The sequence below is a fragment of the Carcharhinus amblyrhynchos genome, chromosome 25 (genome assembly GCF_965287045.1).
Source record: "Carcharhinus amblyrhynchos chromosome 25, sCarAmb.v2.hapA, whole genome shotgun sequence".
Taxonomy (NCBI): domain Eukaryota; kingdom Metazoa; phylum Chordata; class Chondrichthyes; order Carcharhiniformes; family Carcharhinidae; genus Carcharhinus; species Carcharhinus amblyrhynchos.
The window spans coordinates 19,627,212-19,646,553 of record NC_137348.1 but is presented as its reverse complement, the minus strand read 5'-3'; the positions used below and the strand labels follow the sequence as shown (position 1 = coordinate 19,646,553).

Sequence of the window (19,342 nt, the reverse complement as noted above, 5' to 3'; positions counted from 1 at the left end):
TAACAGAAGCCCTTCATCCCTTGACACATTCATGGGAATCTTTTCTATCATCCCACTAAAGCCTTTCCATTATTCCAAAAGTGTGGCATTCAATTTGACACTAACTCATTAACCAGTGTTTTACACAGGTTCACCAAAACTTCCATGCTTTGTATGCTATGCCTCTTTATGAAGTTCAGGATCCCATTTGCCTTATAAACCAGTTTCTTAACTTAACCTGCCACCTTCAATTTTTGCACATACACTCTTAGATCCCTCTGCACCCCCTTTAAAATTATATCCTTTAATTTATATTGCCTTTCCTTGTTCTTTCTACTCAAATGTATCACTACAGACTTTTCTGCATTAAATTTCATCTACCATATGTCCTATTTCACCAGACCATCTGTGAGATCCAATCACTCTCTTCCTCACAGTTCACAATATTTGTGTCTGCAAATTTTAAAAATATATACTGTGCAATAAGTCTAGGTCATTATTACAGATTGAGAAAAGCAATGTCTTAATACCAACCACTGTAGAACGCCAATGCACACCTTCCTCTTGTCCAAAAAGCAAAACCACTGTTCTACAACTTTTTAATCCATAGTTTGAACTTCAAAATATGACATTTTATAAAGCATATTACTCTCTTCAACCCTCTGTTTAACCTCTAGATTAAGTTTTTGTTTGGAAACACAATTTGCTTTTAACAGATCAATGCTGGTTTTCCTCAATTAATCCTCATTTGATCCTTGTGTGTCAAATTATTGGAATAGAATATTTAAATGGATAAGTCAAAGGATGAAACTGGGGAAACATACCACAGTTTATGTTGGAACGGGCATAAGAAAATGTTTGGAAGAGATTTGTTAACTCTGCAACTGCATGATCCCAGCAGGAAGACTGTTCACAATGGCAATGTGGATATATATTATATACATGGCAATGTTGCAGCCCATTTTCCAACACACTATGTGCAAGCACAGTTCCGCACAGAATTGTAGATATTCTTGACATATCTAGATTCTATTCATACTTCAAGAATTATACTTTAATTCTATAGTCAGCAAGAGGCCTCATACTTGTATCACTGTGTACACTTTACTATCCATCATGATAAAATAAAAGTCATCTTCTGATAAGTAACTATTACAATATAATGTAGTTGTAACACTACAATACTTCAAGTTACGCATGAATGCTTACAATTAAATAAACTTAAGTGGATCAATGACTTCATTTGTCAACAGCAGTTCCTCAACCCTATTGCAAATTAAATACAATGCAAAATGAGTGATTTTAAGTTTAGCAAACAATGCTACACAATCAAACTTCAATTCCTTTAAAAGAAAAAGGCTGCAATTATTAGCAAAATTAAACCAAAATTGCTTATTTTGTAAACTATGCCATGATTAGATCAACATGGTAATATTATAATTTTATTTTCCATAGTTTTGGAACACGATGGTACACCAAACAGTAGAATATTCGGCTCAAACTTCAGGACCCCACCCACCCCAGCTTTCTCCCTCAATTGGGAGATGGCTCCACAAGCATAAATCATGCTGCTGTTTGTCACCCAAATGACATGGGTCATTCCTATTGTGTAAAGTTCAGAAAACACTAAGTTAGACTTCTTTGGAACAGTTCACAGTCAAGCCTGCTCCAGCTTTACAACTAAGCTAGGTCAATAGCACAATTACTGTTCTATTTTTGGTGGTGGTGGTGGAGGTTAAAAGTTGACCAGGGTGTCAGAAGAATGCGCTGTTCTTGGAATAAAAACCATCGGAGCTTCTAAATCTAGCCAATGGAATCTTTGTTTGATTTGGAAGGTGTCACCTCTCTACAGCACTGAAATATCAGCCTTGATTGTGCACAAGGTCAGGACTGGGCATTGACCAGACCATGCAAGACGTGGAACGCAGCAGTACCCTCACTGAGCCAACTTTACAAGTGCATAACCTCAAGTTTCTCAATAAACAAAGCACATTTCTAGAATTTATTAAAAACAGAGCAATTCAGTGTTTTGGAATTACACAATATTAATTCCCTCAATAGGAAAAAAATCTTTTCCAATAGTAGTTCAAAGTGCTTGTCAGTACTTGGAGGAAATCAGGTATCAATGGATCAGCTGGCACAGCTGATGTGAGTACTCAAAAAAAATCAAGGTTGAAAAATTACTAATTCAGCTAGATTTAAGACAGCTGCCAATCTTTCAGGTGGCTGCTTACAAAGATTTACCAATCTCTGCACCATGGATTTCAACTTTCCCCACCTCAATTTGAATCTGGTGGCAAGTCAAGGAGATCCCTTTGAAGAAATTTTGAGCAGCAAACTAGGAATTAAAATGATCCTTACAATGTTACAAACAAAATAAAAATTGGGACATACACACAGGATTAAGGTAGAAGCAAAAAAAAAAAATTTACCAAACTTCAGATCTTTAAACTTTAAAAGATCTGGAATTTACAAATACTGTCAGTTTTTCAGGGCCTGAACTTAGTGCACTATAAAAATCAGTTACACTCATGCAAAATGGTGCAGCTTCTCCCAAGATGATTTTTTATTTTTTTTTTTACAGTGAGACTGTTAGCATGAAAGATGATTTTTCTTTTCCTTTAAGTAAAAGCCCGTGGTGTCTGCAAGAATGCACTTTATGGGGAAAATACAGAACCAAGGACGGAACTTATTCTGCATTTAATCATGCATGGATTCCAAAACTTTGTCAGTTTCACAGCAGTAATGATGTGGAATGCTGAGTTATACCATTACTACTGCAGCTTAAATCTGGGCCAATGACAATTTTGGCAGGATACTGGAGCCACATTCCAAGAGAAGCAAGTGTATTCACAAGGACAAAAAGGCAAAAGTTTTCAACAATGTGTTTCAACAACAAGAGGAAAGCTTTTAACGCCAAACAAATGTGACTAGTTAACTACTCCAACATTTTTAAAAAAGTCAGTTTTGACGTTTCAAAATATTCAAACATGAAAAGCAAATACAATATTAAAGCATCTCAATATAAAATGTTCTATATTTTGGAAAGTTTTAAATAACCTACACCATTAAATGCTTAGTTTGCATGTCAATGGTCTAATTATATACAAGATCCTATGTTTCAGGACATACAGTACATAACTGATGTACTCCACTGTAATAATGAACCATCTCCCAGTTTAAATATCACTGATTTAAATCAGAAAGGGCAGTAAACATTTGAGTTAATAATAAAGCAGTTTATTTCCAATATTTAACCTATGAGAGTTGTAGTCACCATATTACTATATTAAAATACAATGAAATTTGAAAACTGATCAATACAATTATTTTAATGTACAAATTTTTAATTACGGGAGCACATAAATCAGTTTCTCAATATCTGCTAGCATTAAAAACAAAGAAAAAGGCAGCCCTTTAGACCACTTTATTCAATTTAGCATTTAAAATATTTGATAGAATGGTTGAAATTCTACATCTTGACTCTTGTCTATGCAACACAATGTATGTTTACAGTCCATTGTGCACTGTATTTTGAGAAATCTTTTACCGAGAACAAAATATATCTTAAAGGAAATAGGGTGTTGTTGTTCTTGGTGGAATTACACGCTCTGAATCTGGAACCGCACGAAATAATTTTGGCTCCCTTGAGTTCACGTTGTTGAAGACCATGATTGATGCAATATTTCCACAACGGTAGCAATAGTTAGGAGCAGACCATACAGTCACCAACTTCTCATCAAACATGAATTTATATCCTTCGTGAACTAGCTGATGCGCTCGGCAGATTAGTTTCAGGTTGTTGATGTGAACAAACTACAAAGCAAAAAGAAAAATATCTTTTCAAAAACTACATGAAGGAAATACCTAGGCTGAATACAAAAGTTGAGGACTAGAGCACCACTTTGTATTCCATTTAAATTATACTCTACTCTGAAGAATATGCAATGCTGTCAACATATTCATGGTGCATATTGCACCAACTCATTTTGAAGAGGAAAGGTAAAGTCATAAGTTTTTCCAAAAAAAATAGCCATTATACCAAGACCTTGAAGTCTAATCTCCAGCTTGTATTGAGTCAATCTCTCTCAGCCAGAGCAGTAATAAAGTTTAGTTTGATTTATTTCTAACATACTAAGTTTGAGGGTCGGGCAAAATGATAAAACTGGAGGAAAGAAAATAAAAATAAATCACTGTCCTCCCGAATGTCTCTCTTCATAGAGACAAATCTATTAATACTTGACACTTTAGTCATACAAATCAAGATTATTTTCTCCAGACAATGGACATATCTCCTAATATTGTACAAAACCAAGTCATAAAAACACTTCACAGAAAAGTTAAGTTAAACGTGTATCTAATCTTGTTTAGACCACACTTAGACTACTTGTAGCGTTCTGGTCATCATAATACTAAGAGGATTTGAAACACTGGAGAGGGTGCAGACAAAATGATACCAGAAAACATCCAACAAACTGGGTCTCTGTTGAAATAATGCTGACAGGTGACCTAATTGAAAACTTTTCATTATTTTAAAGACTTGATAGAGTGTTTAGAGAATGATTTCACTCATGTGAAACAGCATAACTAGAGATATAAGACTGTCACCAAGAAATCCAACAAGGGAAAAGAGTGTCTCTTGACTTCCTAAAAAGCATTAGAATGTGGAACTTGCTACTAGAGCAAGATGGTTGAAGCAAATAGCATAGATGTATTTAAGGGGAAGCTGGACAGGCATGTGGGAAGAAAAAAAATTATGACACCAAATTTAGATGAGGAATGATGGGATGAGGCTTGAGTGGAGCATAAATACCACCATAGATTGGTTGGGCTGAATGGCTTATTTCTGTGGCAAATATATGGGAGAGAAAAATGTGGAAAACCAATTATGTATGAATCCATGATTTGATCAGAATAATCTAGTTTTCAAAATTAAAGCTCAACAATTAACAAACTTTCTCTTTAAAAAAAACAGCTTTCCCTCCGACTCCCAAAATACTCAAGTTCTTTAAAAGTCTATGGTTGACAACTTACCTCATTTGTAACCTTTGCTCCGAAGAGCCAACCTGCTCCTCGAGGACTGATGGCCCAAGTATCGACATCCTCAGGATCAGACCATACGAGGTCACAGAAGGCTCCTTTGTGTGGGATTTCCTGGTTACGCTCAATGGTTCGGATTTGATCGAGAGTTTTGATATCAGGAGAAAGTCCGCCATGCACACACAAGATCTGTTCATCTATCAACTAATATTACAAAGATAAATTGTTTTTGTAATGAAATGCCCTATAAAAATACTGAGCAGCAATTATTGCTGGCATATATTAACTCTAAAACCATATAAACTGAAAAACAAGAAAACCCAAGAAATCCAAAACTATTCCTACTAACCCCACACTCTCCAGAATTCCACATCTTCTTCTGCTTCAAAGATCAAATCCTCCCCCACCCCTGACTTTTGTGATGCCAAATTCACATTGTATTTGTGCGTGTAGGAAACTATTAAATATTCATGCACAGAACTGGAATTAGCACCTATCTTTTGGATGTATCATTTCCCTTGGGCCTACAATTTTAACAGCATTCATTTACCTATCAACTATGCTAAAGCTGCGTTTCCATAATCACACAACACAGGTATTCCAAGTCTCCAGAGTTATGTCAAAAGCAACATGCATTTATGCAGAATCTTTAATGTGGGGAAACGGCCCAAAACACAAAAGACACAAGAAAAGGAGGATCGGGAATATGCCAAACGCAAGACTCTGAGGACCAATCAGGAACCCAACTGTAGTTACTCCTCTGGTAATGGGGCAGCACAGTGGCCAGCACTGCGCACATGCACCCAGGCCAAGAGCACATTCATTTTCACTCAAGAGAATAAGGATGATGGTATGGAATTGAAGGACTGAGGCAGTGAGGTTCCTAAGCAAATTGACATAAGGACAAGGTATTGGAGATGTTGGCAACCTTAAAATAGATAAATCTTCAGGCCCAGATGAATTGTGCCCCAAGCTCTCTGGGAGGCAAGGGAGATTGCAGGAGCTCTGACCCAAATTTTCAATTCCCCTCTGGTCATGGGTGTGCCAGATGACTGGAGAACAGCTTACGTGGTTCCATTATATAAGAGTTGTAGAGATAAACCAGGGAACGAAAGACCTGTGAGTCTCACATCAGTGGTAGAGAAACTATTACAGAAGCTTCTGAAGGAGAGAATCTCTCTCTCTCTACTTGGAGAGGCAAAGCTTGATCAGGGATAGTTAGCATGGCTTTGTAAGGGAAGGCCACACCCAAAAAACAATTGAATTTGGGAGGTGGTGATTAAGTGTGTACATGAGTCACTGTAGTTTATATGGGCTTCAGCAGAGCCTTCAACAAGGTTCCACATGGGGAATTGTAAAGCAGTTAAATTCACGATGGGATACAGGGTAATTTGATAAAGTGGATTCAAAATTGGCTCAGTTGTAGGAGACAGAAGACTGCTTTAGTGACTGGAAGCCAGTGTCCAGTGGCATTCTACAAGGATTGTCAGGCCCCTTATTATTTGTCATTTATATAAGTGACATTGATGACAATGTGGGGGCGGGGTAAAATTAGTAAGTTTGCAGATGATACAAAGATTGGCTAGGTGGTTAACAGTGAAGCGGGCTAAAGAGATATAGACGGAATGGTTAAATGGGCAAACAGAATTTAACCCTGAAAAACTTGTGATACACTTTGGTGAGACCACAGGAGTACTGTGTGCAGTTCTGATTGCCATATTAATTGGAAGGATGTTATTGCACTGGAGGGGATGCAGAGGAGATTCACCAGGATGCTGCCTGGGATGGAACATTTATGAAGGAAGATTGGAAATGCATGGGTTACCTTCATTGGTGACAAACCGACAGAGGAATCCGCAGTGCAGCAACTGAAGAGGAAAGAGTCCAATTGGACTCCTCCGGAAGGCCGTTGCCCTCGACTGGACGTGTGTGCCCAAGCCATCAGGAGGTGCGTCAACACCAGATTCATCAACCGCACTCACAAAACAGATCCAAACACCCAAGCACAACACAATGCCATCCATGCTCTCAAGACAACAGCAACATTATCTTCATTGGAGCAGGGAAGACTGAGGGGCGACCTGAGCAAGTTGTATAAAAGACTAAGAGACATGGACAGAGTAGATAAGGAGCAACTGTTCCCTTTAGTTGAAGGTTCAGTCAGACGACAAAGTTTGTTACTCACAAGTAGGTTTACATTAACACTGCAATGAAGTTACTGTGAAAATCCCTAATCACCACACTCCAGCACCTGTTTGGTTACATGGAGGGGCAATTTAGCATGGCCAATGCACTTAATTAGTACAGTTTCTGGACTGTGGAAGGAACACAGTAAAAAAATCTGACAACGCCAGGTTTAAGTCCAACCAATTTATTTGATAGTATACTCACTAGCTTTTGGGGTTAGTCCCTTCGTCAGGTGAATGGAGTGTTCTGGCCTCAGACAGAGCATATAAAGCACAGACAGTTTACAGATTACTGATTAGAATGCGAATCTTTACACCTAACTTGTTCAAGTCTCAAAGTGGCTGACATTCACCTGACGAAGGGACTAACCCCGAAAGCTAGTGAGTGTACTATCAAATAAATCAGTTGGACTTAAACCTAGTGTTGTCAGACTTTTTACTGTGTTTACCCCAGTCCAACACTGGCATATCCACATCATGACTGTGGAAGGAAGCCAGAGCTTCCTGGGAGAAGACCCATGCAAACATGGGGAGAATGTGGAAACACTACACTAACAGTGAACCAAGCTGGGAATTGAACCTGGATCCCTGGTGCTGTGAGGCAACAGTGCAAACCACTATAGGTTCAAGGTGAGGGGCAGGAGATTTAGGGGGAATGTGAGGAAAAATTTTTTAAACTCAGAGGGTGGTAGGATTCTGGAATGTGCTGCCTGGGTGGGTGTTAGAGACAGGTTGCCTCAGATCCTTTAAAAAGGTATCTGGATAGGCACTTGGCACATCATAACATTCAGGGCTATGGATCAAGTACTGCTAGATGTGAGATCAGATTTCTCCAATGTGTTGGTGAGGACTTGATGGGCCAAAGGTTCTCTTTTGCACTATATGGTTCTGACTCTGTGATACATGAGACTTGAATTATGATCAATTTTTGCAAGTCTACATTTTTAAACTTGATTAATATAGATTATGGTATTCTGATCAAAACTCATGCCCTTTGATCTCAAAAATCTCAAATAAATGTTGCAGTTACCAGGTGATATTTTTCAATGTGCATACTTAACATCTACTCTGATCATTCACCCTTGAAAATGCATTCATGGGGGTTAAAAGTGCTCAGTGAGAAGAGTGTTTGTTGAATCTACAGAAACCAGCTGGTATCCTCTGCCCACTGGAGGGGCTTCTAAGTTTCACAGAAAAGGTATTTTCTCCTGAACACAGGCTATAGAATACTGCCCTCCTAAACACAAGTTACTCCCATCTACAGAGAATATTTTACGACCAGACCATTAAAGCAGCTGAGGTTGCGCTTGCCAAACTGAGTTCCATTTTGCTACCATGAAGTCCTCAAATTGTAACAATTCTTTGGGATAGAAGCTGTTAACTGCCCAAGATCCAATTTTAGTAGAATGCATCCAAATACTTCGCAGAACTTTTCAACATAAATATTTACTTACAGCTGCTACTGTAAGCATGTCGAAGACTTTGGTACAGTACCGCCAAGCATTAGCATTTCCATACTTTGTTTGGCACTCATCTGTTAAAACAAATTATGTTTAGTTCCTCTGACCACTCAATACTAGAATTTGACAAAAACATTTGATCAAGAAATCCTCATTTCCCCCCCAGCAGATAAGCTAGTTTTCAAAAGAACTTAAAACCCACTCAAATTTGCCAAATTACCATAGAACCCGTAGACTTGAGTGATTTGCCTGCTTTCGTGATTTCCTCTGAGAAGTGTGATGCGATCAGGCCATTTTGCCTTCAATGCAAGGAGGTAGGTAAAAGTTTCAAGACTATAATACCCTCTGTCCACAAAGTCACCCTGTTAAAGTGGCAAATTACAATAGTATTACAGACAATTTAAAAAACACATGCAATTAAATGATGCAAAACAAAGAAAATATTTATGCTTGTATAACATTAGAAATACATGGGACTGAAAAATAGCAATCTATTCCTGCAACCTTTAAATACTATACATGGTATTGGCAAGCAGCTTTTTTGTGCATTTCTGTAAATCTAGAAACAATATACAAACCTTAAGTATTAAATCTAGTACAATATATAGTTCTATATTTTTAATGGTTTAGATGCATATCTAAAATACTTTTAATATATAGCACCAAATTCTTCTTGTTTTCATAAATTGGTTTTACAAAATACTTGTCAATCTGAGGCAAAGCAATATCAAGTGCCAAGACCGGATGGTCAGGTTTCAAACTTACAACTCAACTGTTTTTAATAAAAGATTTTTAAAATGTGAAGAATTTATTGCATGGTTTTAACCAATTACTCACCATAAAAATATAATTTGTGTCAGGAACTGGACCTCCAGTCCTGAACAGCTCACCCAAGTCATAGAACTGTAAAATAATTTAAAATCCATCAGTGAACATTTTGTACATTACAAACAAAATCTATTGCAAAAATCATTGTACAGGAAACATGATATTTGAATAGCCTCAACCTGCTTATGCTACACCCAAATTACTGACTTAAAAACGTTTCCTTTCACGAGATGCAACATACAGAATTTCTATACAATTCAGTCTCCCAAGTACCAGTAAATTTTTTAAATGTGGATAAGAGAACTAGAGATTCATAGCAGTAACCCTACTGACTGCAAATTATATTTATGTCAGAATACTAGAAAAAAAACCACATTAGGACAAATGACATTGCTCAAATGGAAATGGAGAATGTCATTTGAATTACTTTGTTCGGTAGGTAATATACTAGAATTTTTATCCATGTTCAAATCTAGACGAGAGGGGTGAAAATGTGTAAGAAAACACAAAATTCCCCTCAAATCAACAACCCCACTCAGTCGAAACGATAGCTGTAGGGGGAACATGACACATTGGTGGCTTAGGTGAACGATTCTGAAATACATGATACCCAAAAATAGAAAACGTCCCATTCCCAAGCACCAATATGTTCACCTTGATGAATACAAAATATCACAGACAAGTTTAAAAAAAATCACTTATACAAAAAACTCAACCCAACTTAAGAAATTCACACTAATTTGCACCAATTAGACAGCCTTGTGATATGAATAATCCACTTGCAGTTCCAAAGTTAGCAGCTAATGCAATTTTAGGCTACAGCTAAAGGAGGAGTTAGTTATACATTTCTGAAATTGGTAATTGTTAGCCTGAAGTGACTGTTCTTTAAAAATAAAAAATCTCAAATCAATGGAAAATAAACTCACCTGCCCATGTATGTCCCCACAGACAGTTACTGGCGTAGACACTGGCTGAACATTAGACTCTTCCAAAAGCAAGTCACATACATAGTCACACAGTCGCTAAAATATAAAAATACATTTTGATCACAAATTAAGACCACTAAATTTCTAGCAAAGTCCAATAATACAGGTTCACAATCATTCAACAGAACACTGAACATTATTCTGGGGTGGGGCGAGGGGGGTTAGAACATAGAACGTAACAGCGCAGAACAGGCCCTTCGGCCCACGATGTTGCGCCAACCAGTTAAAAAACAATGACCCTCTAACCTAAACCAATCCCTTTCCATCCATAAACCTATCCATGGATCTCTTAAACGCCCCCAAACTAGGCACATTTACAACTGCAGCAGGCAGGGGATTCCAATCCCTCACCACCCTCTGGGTAAAGAACCAACCCCTGACATCCATCCTATAACTACCCCCCCTTAATTTAAAGCCACGCCCCCTCGTGCTAGCTTTCTCCATCCGAGGAAAAAGGCCATCACTGTCCACCCTATCTAAACCTCTAATCATCTTATGTTTCAATAAGATCCCCTCTTAGCCGCCTTGGTTGGTAAACAAGTTACAAAAGTCAGTAGAGATTTTCTTCAGAATAGCACAACTCTTGACTTGGCAATAGCGTTACTACCTCTATTACATAACAAACAGCATTTCTTGAAGGATCGACAATAGGGCAGATTAGTCAACTGTGGTCTCACATTGGTTCCCAAACACGTACAAGGAAATGTATTCATTTAGAAACTTTTCTCACTTTCCACAATCCTCTGTTGGTACTACAAACATGACATTCATTGACTGTAACTTGGACTGACTCCTCTAATCTCCACATTTACAACTGCAAGCTACCTCCAACAACCACATTGTAGCATGCAAAACTACAGAATGCAATATAAACACAAATAAAATAGCTGAATGGAAAGTATTATTTTTCACCAAATGTCACTGCCTTAACAGAACAGATAGGGAAGCCTTCAAAAAAATATACATTTTGCATACAAACATTGGAATCTTTATGCCTTTCATCAGTCCTCATTCCAAAGGTTGACCATACTATTAACAAATTTTGTCCATTGAATTCTATTCTCTGCTGCCTTCACTGCCTGCCCCATGTTGGTGCCAGTCCACATTCAGATAGTATCCAAGCATGCCACCTTGGGTCTTCTTTATAACTTAAGTTATAACTTAAGGGTCTTATAAAGCTGCAACTTTATAACTTATAAAGCTGCAACTTTAAGACCCTTGTTAGACCCCACTTGGAGTACTGTGCGCAGTTCTAGTCACCTCACTACAGGAAGGATGTGGAAGCTAATGAGAGGGTGCAGAAGAGATTTACAAGGATGTTGCCTGGATTGGGAGGCATGCCTTATGAAAATAGGGTGAGGGAGCTAGGTCTCTTCTCCCTGGAGAGACGAAGGTTGAAAGGTGACCTGATAGAGGTTTATAAAATGTTGAGAGGAATAGATAGGGTGGATTCTCAGAGGCTATTTCCCAGGGCTGAAATAGTCGCTATGAGAGGACACAGGTTTAAGATGCTGGGAAGCAAGTACAGAAGCGATGTTAGGGGTAGGTTTTTCACTGAGGGTGGTGAGTGGAATTGGCTGCCATCGATGGTGGTAGAGGCGAACTCGCTGGGGTCTTCTAAAAACTTCTGGATGAGTATATGGGATTTAATGGGATTGGGAGTTAGATAGTTCGATGGCTTGGTAGGTATGGATGTGAACAGCACAAGTTGTGGGCCGAAGGGCCTGTTTGTGCTGCTATGTTCTTTGTACACATTTTCCTGGTGATTTGCATTGGAGTCAATATCCCAAAAATCAGATGATTTAATAAATGACATAATTAATCTTCCTTCCTCCCCGACTAAACGCTTTAGTATTCTAACAATTTCAGACAAAGTGGAATAGAAGAGAAAAAGCAACAAGTCCAAGAATGAACTCGAAACTCTTATTAATGGCAAGCAGACATGAATGAAGGCAAGGCATTTCTCAACATGCCTTGGTGTCACAGAATGGAAGGATCCCAAATTCAATTCCTCATCCATTTTGAATTTCAGAGCTCAGCTAGGGAAATAAAAACAAAAAAAAATCACTAAAAAAAGAATTGCAAAGCCAATCTAAGTAGGAAGTCAAGTTAGGCTTCTTCAGGTTCACGATCACTATTCTGTAACTACTACTAGAAATCATTCACAATAATGCCTGGTGTGAGGAGAAATTAGGTGTGGTCACACTAACACTGCTCAGAAAGATTTACAAGGCTGCCAACACTCACTGAATCAATCCTCAACAAAGCCACTACCTTTAGGGCAAGGCAAAAGTAAACAAATGAATAAATGTGTGTGAAGTAAAATTTTTTATTGAACTGATGAACTCAACTACTATGCATGTCCAAATCGGTGATGGGGCCATGGGATCCCACCCAGGTTCAGCTCTCACCAACATCTTCATTGATATCCACAAGAAACATCTTTGATGGAATAAATTCTGACCTCCAATCCTTCGTACATTTCCAAAAAGTAGATGATACATTTGCTATATTTGAATTGCAGCTGCAAGAACAACCTTACACACCTTAATATGTTCAATCTTGTGTTGAAATTCACCTTTGAAATGGAGCAGTCAGCTGAGCTTGCTTTCCACAATGAGCTAGTTGAGAAATCCAATGGATTCCCTATTAAGGTCTACTGCAAGCCCACCTTCACTTGCTAATATACACATCTGGATTCCTATGATTTCATGCCTTACAGGACTGGCTGAAATAGAGAGCAACAAAACCATTCTGCAGGAAAATGGTTACCGTGATCAGGTCACTGCTTGCTGCATGTCATGCAAACTTGAGAATGGGCTTAAGCCAGCCACCTTTGGTCCTGAAAAGCACCCAGTCCACCTCAAATTACCCTGGAAAGGCAAGGTGTCTCAAATATTTGAACAACATGAAGCTTGCCATTTCATGCTGTTACTATACAGTTCTAACAGGAGTGGTATTCCCCACAAACAGAAATGTTGCCATCAAACCAGAAAGACAACCTGCCTACCACACAAATAAATAATCAGTACCAGCATGATGCAAGATTGAAGTAGGGAAAGGGTTAATGAATTTAATGCATTTTGTACCTAGCACATCACAAACACAACCCTTCCTCATGGCTGATCTCGTTAAGCTTATACTACTCCTAGTGTTAATATAAATTATTTATTGTTTTCCTTACTTGTTCATGTTCCAAAGACAGATAGTCAAATCTGAATGTTATTTTGCAGACATTGCAAACTTCACCTGTTTGTGCTAACTGAATATTGTCACACAGCTGCAGCTGGTAGTTGCGATACCGACTTTTTAACAGGAAGAGTCTTGCTGGGACAGCCGTGGCTGCCCAAGTAACTTCAAGGAGATGCCAATATGGCCAGAAGCATTGTGGGTCATGATCAGACTGAACATTATATCGTGACTGCAGCTGCTAGATGGACACTGAGTCCTAGTTGAATCGGGAATTTGCGTCGTGATCAAAGTAGGCAGACCTGCAGTCCTAACCAGAATCGGGAGTTTGCGTTGTGATTGATACTGGGACTCGTGATGTATAAATACCCACTTGTGTTCAATGAAAAGCCTGATAAACCACTGTTAGGACCAGGTTTCTCCCAAAAGCTTTGAAATAAAACTTATTGTATTTTGACTCACTAACAGTCTCAGAGATGTCTTTTACCTATAACAAAGATATGCAGGTCACACATCCCAATAACCAGCGGCTCATATAAAACACCACCTCCCTTTGGTTTGCAATAGGAAAAAGTACTGACCAAAATCAGTTCATGCTTGCTCTGGAATATCCAATATTAAATGTGCTCGCGCAATTTGATGATGCTTACTAAGCGATACCAATTGTACTAACAACCAATTTAAAATCAGTTGAGTTTGCAACGTGGCTCACTTACATTGCTAGAAGCTACCTTTATTAAAACACAAAGCCCTGTTCTTTGTAAACGTAAAGAACATGTCCAAGCATTGTGATTTTTTTTATCTAAGCATAGAATCCCTGGTTCATTTCTCATGGCACGGTTTTGACCAAAGTCAACTTGCCTGGTTTGAATTTAGAAAGCTTAGCAGCTAATTGATTCCTGCTGCACTCTCCATCGCAATACCTCTATCAAGTCGATTTTGCTTGCAAACCAAACCAGCACCCTTCTCATGTAGTATAAATTACTTCTCACGACCAAGATACAAAACAGTAAACAAAGCAGAGTAAAAATAAAATTTAATTAGCTGTGAGCACCTGCTTTCAATTGTTGACACTTTTAATTTGATTAGTTTCAGTGACAAAAAAATTATTCTACACAGCAATGTAACCAGTTACCAGGACTGCAAGGTGAACACTTAACATGGTAAATTTACCTGTATTTCCTGGTGTTAAGCAGAACTGTGAGCAAAAAGTGATGAATGAGTAAGTAAATATTTATTTGAGATAGCCAATATTAGTTTCCTGTTACAAAGAAGTAATAGCAGATAGAGGAAAACATGTAAAGTGCTTTGATACTCACAAGCAGTTGGACAAGATGCAAAAATGAATTAATGGCTCAATTAATATTACTTTCCACTATTGCAACTGAAACATTTTCTAATCTGCAGTAAGGAAGTGGACCACATTACAAATAGGAGTTGTACTAAATGTTAGCCTGTATCAAATTTCAGGTTAAAACTGAAGAAACTTGCACTTTAAACTATGGGAATTTGAGTTTTGAGAAGTATAAAAAGTTTTTAATTGATGAAGTTGAACTGCAATAGTGGAATGTACAACATTATCTTTTCTCTATTCACTTACATTCCCAGAAGTAGACAAACATTTTTTCTATCATTACATAGATGCTCAATTTTTTTGGCTAACATTAATAAGATTACAATTATGATAAAAACAATACTGCAAATACTGGAAATCTGAAAAAAGGCAAAGTGCTGGAAATACTCAGCAGGCCTGGCTGCACCTATGCAAAAAGAAACAATTAATTCTTCAGAATACATGGGTGCAAGAACAGAAAGACACCAGCACCATATGCAATCCTGGACTTTAGAAGAGAGTAAAAAGTCTGACAACACCAGGTGAATTCACCTGATGAAGGGGCTAACCCAAAAGCCAGTGAATTTACTATCAAATAAATCAGTTGGACTGAAACCTGGTGTTGTCAGACTTTTAACTGTGTTTACCCCAGTCCAACGCCGGCATAGCCACATCATGACTTCTTTGAGCACAAAATTCAGGAGGTGATGCAAAACTTATACAAAGTGCTTGTTTGGTCCCAAATGGCAGTAGATAGGCTGATTAACAAAACAGCATCTGGGATCCCCAGCTTTAAACTAAAGACAAGGAGCACAAGTCTGGAGGTTGCACTAAATCCAAACAAAGCATTAGTTTGGTTCCAAATGGGAGGAGTCAGTTTAATTCTAGGGGGATCAAGACATGAGAAACACAAGAGATTTACTAGAATTGTTCTGAGGTGAGGGATTACTGTTATGCAGAAGTGACTAATTGCATTTCTGAATTATAGAAACTGTAACAAAAGTCATTTGATCTCAATAGTATTCACTGTATAATAGATGTACTTCAATCTTTGTGCATTTGTTTGGCAAGAGAAAAAACAGACACGCACAAGTGTTTTTTTGATCACTAACCATCTCATCTCTTTTGTTACTGAATGGTGATTAGTTAAGTAAAAACAGTCACCAAGCGCATATAGTTTTACGGTAGGAGTGTGAACAAAATGCTTTTCGCTAGAATTCACTTGTGGTTAAACAATGTTGCCATAATCACATTTACAGCTTGCACTGAACAACAGGGTTATGCACAAAGAAATATTCATTACAGCCATCATCTGGACTATACGAAAGCATTCCATAGGTGTTGTTTATCAGGTGACTCTGGAATGTGCAAAGTTCCTTTCAAAAAGAGGACTCATCCAGTTAGAGGCAAAATGCTAGTTAAGTGCAAATGAGAGTTATAGATGAATGCAGACTGTTCAGTGATTTCCAGATTTCTCCAAATTGGGCTCAAATTACTTTCAAAAGATAGGGCAATTGACAACTTTGTCTCTGCTTGCACAGTGTGAAGTGGGAAAGACTTGGAACACATGTTTGAATTCAATTATACCCATATTAAAACCAGTGCCTTTTTGTCAGATTACATTTTTGTGAAGATCTTGGGACTTGTTAGAGCATTAAAGGCACAGTACAAATACAAATTGCACACATAGTTCTTTATATTGATATGAAAAAAGTGCAAAACAGTATTTAGAATCACAAGGCTATTTGGCCATTTGCGTTCATGCCAGTTCTGTTCAGGGTTCATAAACTACTCCCACTCCCCTTACTTCCTCCATAGCCCCACATATTTTCTTCCTTCTGGTGCCCATCCAATTCCCTTTTGAAAGCCAAGAATGAATCTGCCTCCATCACACAGGCAAAGCAACAGATCCTAACCAGTCACTGCGTAAAAAGATTTTTCTTCGTGTAGCCTTTGGTGCTTTTGTCATTCACTTTATATCAATGTCCTCTGGTTTGCAACCTTTCCAACAAAGAAAACAGTTTCTCTCTATTGAAACGGTCAACTTCATGATTTTTCACATCTCCACCAAGTTTCCTCTCAAATGTTCTTTCCTCTGAGGACAAGTTCTCCAATCTATCCACATAAATGAAGTCCTTCATACCTGAAACTATCCTCCTAAATCTTGTCTGCATCCTCTCTAAAGCGTGGTGCCCAGAATTGGACATAACATTCCAGTTTAGGTTGGACTAGTATTTTATAAGGATTTAAACATAACTTCCATGTTTTATACTCTATCCTTCTAATCAAGATCCTGTATGCCTTATTCACCACTTCCTCAGCCTCTACTGAATCCCAAATTCAAAATTTGCACACATATACCCCAAAGCCCCCTGTTCCTAAAACCACCTTAGAATTGTATCCTTTACTTTGTATCGTCTATCCTAGTTCCTCCCATCAGGGAATATCATTTCACACTTCTCTGCATTTAATTTCAGCTGTCACGAGTCCATCCATTCCACCAACCTGTCTGTCCTCCTGAAGTTTAACTCTCCTCCGCATAGCTCACAACACTACTTTTAAGTTCTGAAACCATGCCACATATATTTGCCAATGATTCCATTCATTTTGGAGAATAGCTCCGTTTCACAGGCAAGCCAAACTCTCACTGGCCCTTCCACTCAGGAGCTAAACTCCACCTTACCATGCAATGGCCTCTCCATTGGACAGCTTGATTGGTCATGTTAAATTGACCCTTAGTGCCAGGGGGATTAACAGAGTAAATATGTGGGGTTATGGGGATAGGGCCTGGGTGGGATTGTTAGTGCTGATTTGATGGGCCAAATGGCCTGCTTCTGCACTGTCACAGAAGAAATTCCTCCTCATCTGTCTTAAATAGGTGAGGCCTTTCTCAGAGATTATGTCCTCTGGTCCTAAACTTTTCCACAAGGGGAAACAATCTCAGAGGAATCTATCCTATTAAGTTCCTTAATGTCTCTGATCACCTCTGAAGCTTTCAAAATTGAGCACAGGCCCAGCCTAGTCTCCTCATAAGAAAATTCCTCCATTCCCAGGATCAACCTAGCAAACCTTCACTGGACTGCCTCCAATGCTAGTATATCTTTCTGATGATAAGGAGACCAAAAGTGTTGAGTATTATAGGAGCAATCTAATCAGAGCCTTATGTAGTTTTAGCAAGACTTCCCTAACTTCATTGGCCATTTCCTTTTAAACAAAAAAGTTTCAAATTAAGTTGTGGAAAGCTAACGTTCTTCAAAAATACTTAGCTCTTTTGCAACAGTTTTTGAAACTCAAATAGGTACTGGTTATTGTTTGTGAAAGAAATAATTGTGGCATTTTAAAGGCTTTAAAATGCCACAATTATTTCTTTCACTTAAACAATAACCAGTACCTATTCGAGTTTCAAAAACTGTTGCAAAAGAGCTAAGTATTTTTGAAGAACGTTAGCTTTCCACAACTTAATTTGAAAGTTTTCCAGCCCCGTTACAAACAACTGAATAATACAGCATTTTATACACAGTGAAGTCAATCTATTTCAAACGAATTGAAACAAACATCAGTAGCTTGGAATTAGCTGTCTGATTAAACAGTCTCAAATTGAAGAGAGAATCTTTCGACTTAAACACCTGAAAATCGCGAATCTTTCAGCTTTGTTAAGTAATCTATTCCTTCCGCGACCAATGGGCAACGGAGAAAGATAACTGTGTCTTGAGTGAAACGAACCACACATAACTTAAATTTTATGTACTTGTATATGTCCCACTCTGGGCAAACAAGTTATACTTGTCAAATGCAGTTGCACCTCCTCCTGCGGTTGGTGGGTGGGTGGTACGGCCGGCATTCGTGATGTTTTTATTCTAGTGGAATAACAGCGTCACTGTAAATAGTCCTGAGGCGGGGCGGGAGGTTCCACTTCTCCCACATTATACATAAATATCAAAACCCAAAGCAGGCAGGGATTTAAGACAAAAAACGGAAGGCCCCAAAACATAAAGATACAGCCTAAAGCTGTAGTCCTGACAGTTCCCGCTGCGTCGCGATAAATGTACACACGGACCGAGGCGTCAGAGAGACTTAGCACAACGTACAGAATGAATTGAATTTAGAGAAGCGGGTTAAGACGTTACCTTCAGGTCATTTTCCGGGAGGTATTTACACTGCCGAGCTATCTCCACATACTTATCCAGGTCCAGAGGCGCCATTTTGGGACACAGGCTGAGCGGGCCCCGGGCCAATGACGCGTTTCCGGTTCGGAAGTGCCGGCTGGCTTTAACCCTTAACCGCGCCCTCAGCACCCTCCCGATCGCTCGCCAGTGACCTCTTCTGCCTTCTTTTGTTTAG

The 19,342-nt window shown here is 38.6% G+C and overlaps 1 protein-coding gene across 1 annotated transcript; it reads right to left on the bottom strand.

The window, feature by feature from the left end:
• Positions 1-3,203: 3,203 nt before the first annotated feature.
• On the bottom strand, positions 3,204-19,321 carry ppp6c (protein phosphatase 6, catalytic subunit). Its single transcript, XM_080212539.1, has 7 exons — positions 19,129-19,321; positions 10,420-10,515; positions 9,503-9,568; positions 8,886-9,027; positions 8,660-8,739; positions 5,014-5,223; positions 3,204-3,795 (listed from the first exon to the last, which is right to left on the bottom strand). Exons 1-7 carry the CDS (start codon positions 19,201-19,203, stop codon positions 3,547-3,549), a joined length of 918 nt encoding a protein of 305 aa, XP_080068665.1. The 5' UTR covers positions 19,204-19,321; the 3' UTR covers positions 3,204-3,546.
• Between the last annotated feature and the right edge of the window lie 21 nt (positions 19,322-19,342).